We start from the raw sequence: 4,048 nt of genomic DNA, 5'->3' as shown, positions 1-4,048 counted from the left end.
AAACTTGGCCACGAAGAATCCTAGCCGGTTTAGAAAACCCCTTCCTTAAATAACCACGACTAACTTTAGGAAATAATAATTAGTCTTCAATAACTAATAAACTATCCCTGAAACAAAATAGTTTTGCATTTGATTTCTAATTCTAGATAAACAGAAGTCAAGATTTATACCGAAACACGATATTAATATCTCTTATAATATGCACAGACTTTTACCATCAAAGATCCAACGATATATATCAGACCACCAAAAACGCATCAAAATGTTCACGCGTACAGGCTGTCACAATAAAAAGAAAATGTCAGGGATTTGTGTTGTCAAACATGACCTTTGAGTAGCCAGTAAGTCGGTTTGTGAATATCATGGAATTAGCAGTTGTCCCCATGACTTGATATTATTATTTTTTTAAATCTTATTATTCCACGAAGTTTCCACCGTATTTACAGCCATTGACTAAGTCCAGTGAGCATTCATTAGAGATATATCATATCAATATATGTACCTATTGCATTCAGAGCACATTGCAACTTAAATCACTCTTAAAGATCAGTTTTAATCAAAGACTTATAATTTCTGAATTTTTCCCTCTTTTGTTGACATCTAAATCATCTAACCACAAATATTATACGGAGTATATACATATATCTCTTATTGTGGCAATGGAAAGGTTTCTTACCAATGGTGTATCACAAATCTTAAACAAGTTGGTTCATCTTGTTTCTAGAGAAATTAGTCTCGCATGGGGTGTCAAAGATAATAGACATAATGACAAAGGCGACTACGTCATCACCATCATCATCATTAGAAGTCAATCAATCTTCAGAAGACGTTTCTATAAATAGTACTCAACTGTTTTCTCGTAAATAGTACCACATCGTCTAGGGCAATCTAGGATCCATGCTTAATAAGCCATGGGCAATTCTAACCTTGCAAGCCGTTTTTCGAGGTTAGTTAGGCCCGGGGATTTCTAACATGGTATCAGAGCCAGGCCCCTCTCAACCCACTCATGTCCATCCGTGTGTCCGTGATTTCCGTATCACCCATCAGTGTAGCCCAGTCAGCGGCTTTCGTATCATACCCGTCAGTGTAGCCCAATCAGCGGCTGTCATACCCATCAGTTCAATGTAACCCTAGTCGTTGAGGGGGTGTTAAATAGTACCACATCGCCTAGGACAACCTAGGATCCATGCTTAATAAGCCATGGGCAACCCAAACCTTTCAAGCCGGTTTTCGAGGTTAGTTAGGCCCGGGGATTTCTAACATTTTCTAGGCCTGCAATATTCGTATGCAGCTTTCATAGTCACTATACCCTTGTCGCGGATCTGCCAAACCATCGTATCACTTAAATGCCCAGCAAAAGGAGTACCCTGATTGTGTTGTTTCACCAAACCTTGTAGTTCTGGCATGTAGTCAGGTATGTGCCAATTCTTGTCTACTATGAAGTCAGAAACACTATTATGAATTTGCGAATCATCCAAGTCCAGATAATTCTGTATCGAGGTTCCAATATCACCAGACCAGTTGTCTCGCCAAAAGTCGATCTTTGAGCCATTACCAACTAACCAAAAAATATCATGTTTTATACGCTCCCATTGTCGACGAATACCGGTCACAATTGAAGATTTTTTATAGGAACTTCCCAATAATCTCGCCTTAATAAAGGAGCACCAATATTCCTCCCTGGTCATGATTTGCCATGTTATCTTGGGAATTGACTGGATTGTACAGGGCTTACCAGATTGTTTGCTTGGGAATTGCCCATTTTGCGTAGTTCCCGTGTGTTTTGTGTTGTTGACAATTAAATCTAACTTGGTGCTGCAGTTGCTGATGAGGGATCATGAAACAATTGGAGCATGCAACAGAGAATTCTTCAGTTTAGGTCGTGCTTTGTTGCTGACTTGTGAGTATTTTGGAGTTCAGAGTACAAATTGATAAAGCCACTGCATCAATTGAGACTGCAACCGAATTCTACAGCAAACCATCAATTGGGCTCGCATCCGTGACTTTTCCTTTATGCAGTTGTCTTTTCAATGCTTTTCAATCAGAGATTTTTAGAGTCTGAGGTGCTTCCTAGAGTTTTATATTTGGCTGCTTAGCGTTAACATTAAAATGTATGTTGTGAGTTACGCTGCTGCTGCATTTCCTGCTTTACTTTCTTGTAGATACTTCCATCTCAGCACTCTTATGGAATGAATTTTAAGTACTCTTTTTTTAAGTACACACATAGTCACATCCTCCATTGGCACAGCAAGTTAAAGTAGGAGTAGAAGGAAATGTAACCTTGATATGCAATTGGTACTGGTTTGTGGTTTGGACTTCGGAGACAGTTCAGTTTTCATTGCTACTTCTAATCATTCACCCAAAACATTTATATCCATCTTCCATAGTACTTTCGTTTGCTTCCATCGGTTTTTACCGAAAAATCGTGTCATGTACTTAATTCTCATTCATCTATTAGGTTCAAATGGAAGCTTAAGCCTTAACGACTATTCGCAGTTGGACTCTAGACATGAACCTTATCTAATTTACATACAATTAAGCCTTAAAAACCGATTTATCTTTAAGGGAGATAAAATGGAGATAGATCACAGACAAATTATCAACAAAAATTACATATAAGTTGAAAATTCAAGTATTAACTTTGACATCATTAATTACAGATTCATGGCTGCTCAATAGATCACCAAGCTTAAATAGTAGTCGACTTTAAATTGTATATAAGTACACGAGCAACCATCGAACACCAACAATCAAATTACATGAGAAGTATGTTTATTCATAAAATGCTTCATTGAACCAAAATCCATATCCTACCTTTCAAGCTCCCAATTTATGACGTTCATAGCCTTGGAAAGAACTTCCTCTTGCGTTTGATACCAAAGGGAGTCACCTCTTTGTCGCATCTGTCCTTTCCATGCCATACATGCTGAGGAAGATAACGACGAAAGTAAAACTCAGTTGACGAAAGATGAGATGCTCCAGACACACGAACTTGTGCTAAACCTGGTCGCCATTTATCGTCTCCCATAGATTTAAGATACAGGTAACAAACAGGTGATTTAACACAGGGACCGGTAACTCGAAATTCATCTACAGTGCACATTTGGAAAGGCTTTTTTAGTTTCTCGTCGTAGACATCAGGTTGTAACGGATCAACCTGTCTCATGTGTTTGGAGTTCAAATGTTTCACCACAATGTCATTTGATTTTATATCTCCAAATCTAATGCTCACATTGTTGGATGTTTCAGCACCATGTGCACATGTGGTTTGTATAATAACTGTGTAGCTGCAGTTCGCCTGCATATATAACATAGGAGAAAAATTATTTATCCGCAAAAAAAAAAAAAAAAAACATAATCATGGAGTAGTCGGTAGAAAAGGCAAAAAAATCAGTTAATATACGAAGAAATTTAGAAATGTGAGCGTGAAGTTATGGTAGACGTTAGTAATATCCATTTTCCCAAGAATTTCTTACCTTCACTGGTGACACTGTTGAAAGATCATCTTCTTGCGCTAGTGATGATCCACAAATGACAAGAGCAAATAGAACCCAGAAGGCGAAAATGGATGTTTGGTTCCTCACCATCATCTTAATGTATTGATCAATCTCTTAAATTAACAAGAGACACTTGTGAATTTCCTTTGACATATCTATGCGTTTTTATAAAGCTCTCCAAAGAAACAGTAGGTTTACTTGTCAGGTTCAAAAGTTAAAGATTCTAAGGCTTCCATACAATTTTTTAGTGTTTTCTTCGAAACCCATGTCTTGTTAAAAGAGTTTGATTCCTTATCTTTACCGCTTTACTGCTTCACTTTCTTTGGTATATATTATGAGCTAATTGGTATCATTTGTTACATCAACTTTGTTTAAGTGTTTTCTTCGAAACCCAAGTCTTGTTAAAAGAGTTTGATTCGTTATCTTTTACCGCTTTACTGCTTTACTTTCTTTGGTATATAATTCCTTGCTGATTATGAGCTAATTGGTATCATTTGTTGCTAATCTTAATCAACTTTGGGTTTATGATCAAAAAAGTGGTTGCAATTCTT

The 4,048-nt window shown here is 37.2% G+C and overlaps 1 protein-coding gene across 1 annotated transcript; it reads right to left on the bottom strand.

Annotated features, from left to right (window-relative positions):
- Window positions 1-2,596: 2,596 nt before the first annotated feature.
- Window positions 2,597-3,629, bottom strand: LOC113332537 (embryo-specific protein ATS3A-like). The gene is made up of 2 exons (XM_026579084.1): window positions 3,477-3,629; window positions 2,597-3,298 (listed from the first exon to the last, which is right to left on the bottom strand). Exons 1-2 carry the CDS (start codon window positions 3,588-3,590, stop codon window positions 2,840-2,842), a joined length of 573 nt encoding a protein of 190 aa, XP_026434869.1. The 5' UTR covers window positions 3,591-3,629; the 3' UTR covers window positions 2,597-2,839.
- Window positions 3,630-4,048: the final 419 nt, after the last annotated feature.

This window comes from Papaver somniferum, unplaced genomic scaffold (assembly GCF_003573695.1).
Source record: "Papaver somniferum cultivar HN1 unplaced genomic scaffold, ASM357369v1 unplaced-scaffold_131, whole genome shotgun sequence".
Taxonomy (NCBI): Eukaryota; Viridiplantae; Streptophyta; class Magnoliopsida; order Ranunculales; family Papaveraceae; genus Papaver; species Papaver somniferum.
Note: the sequence above shows the minus strand (reverse complement) of the source record. Positions and strands in the feature narration are given on the sequence as shown.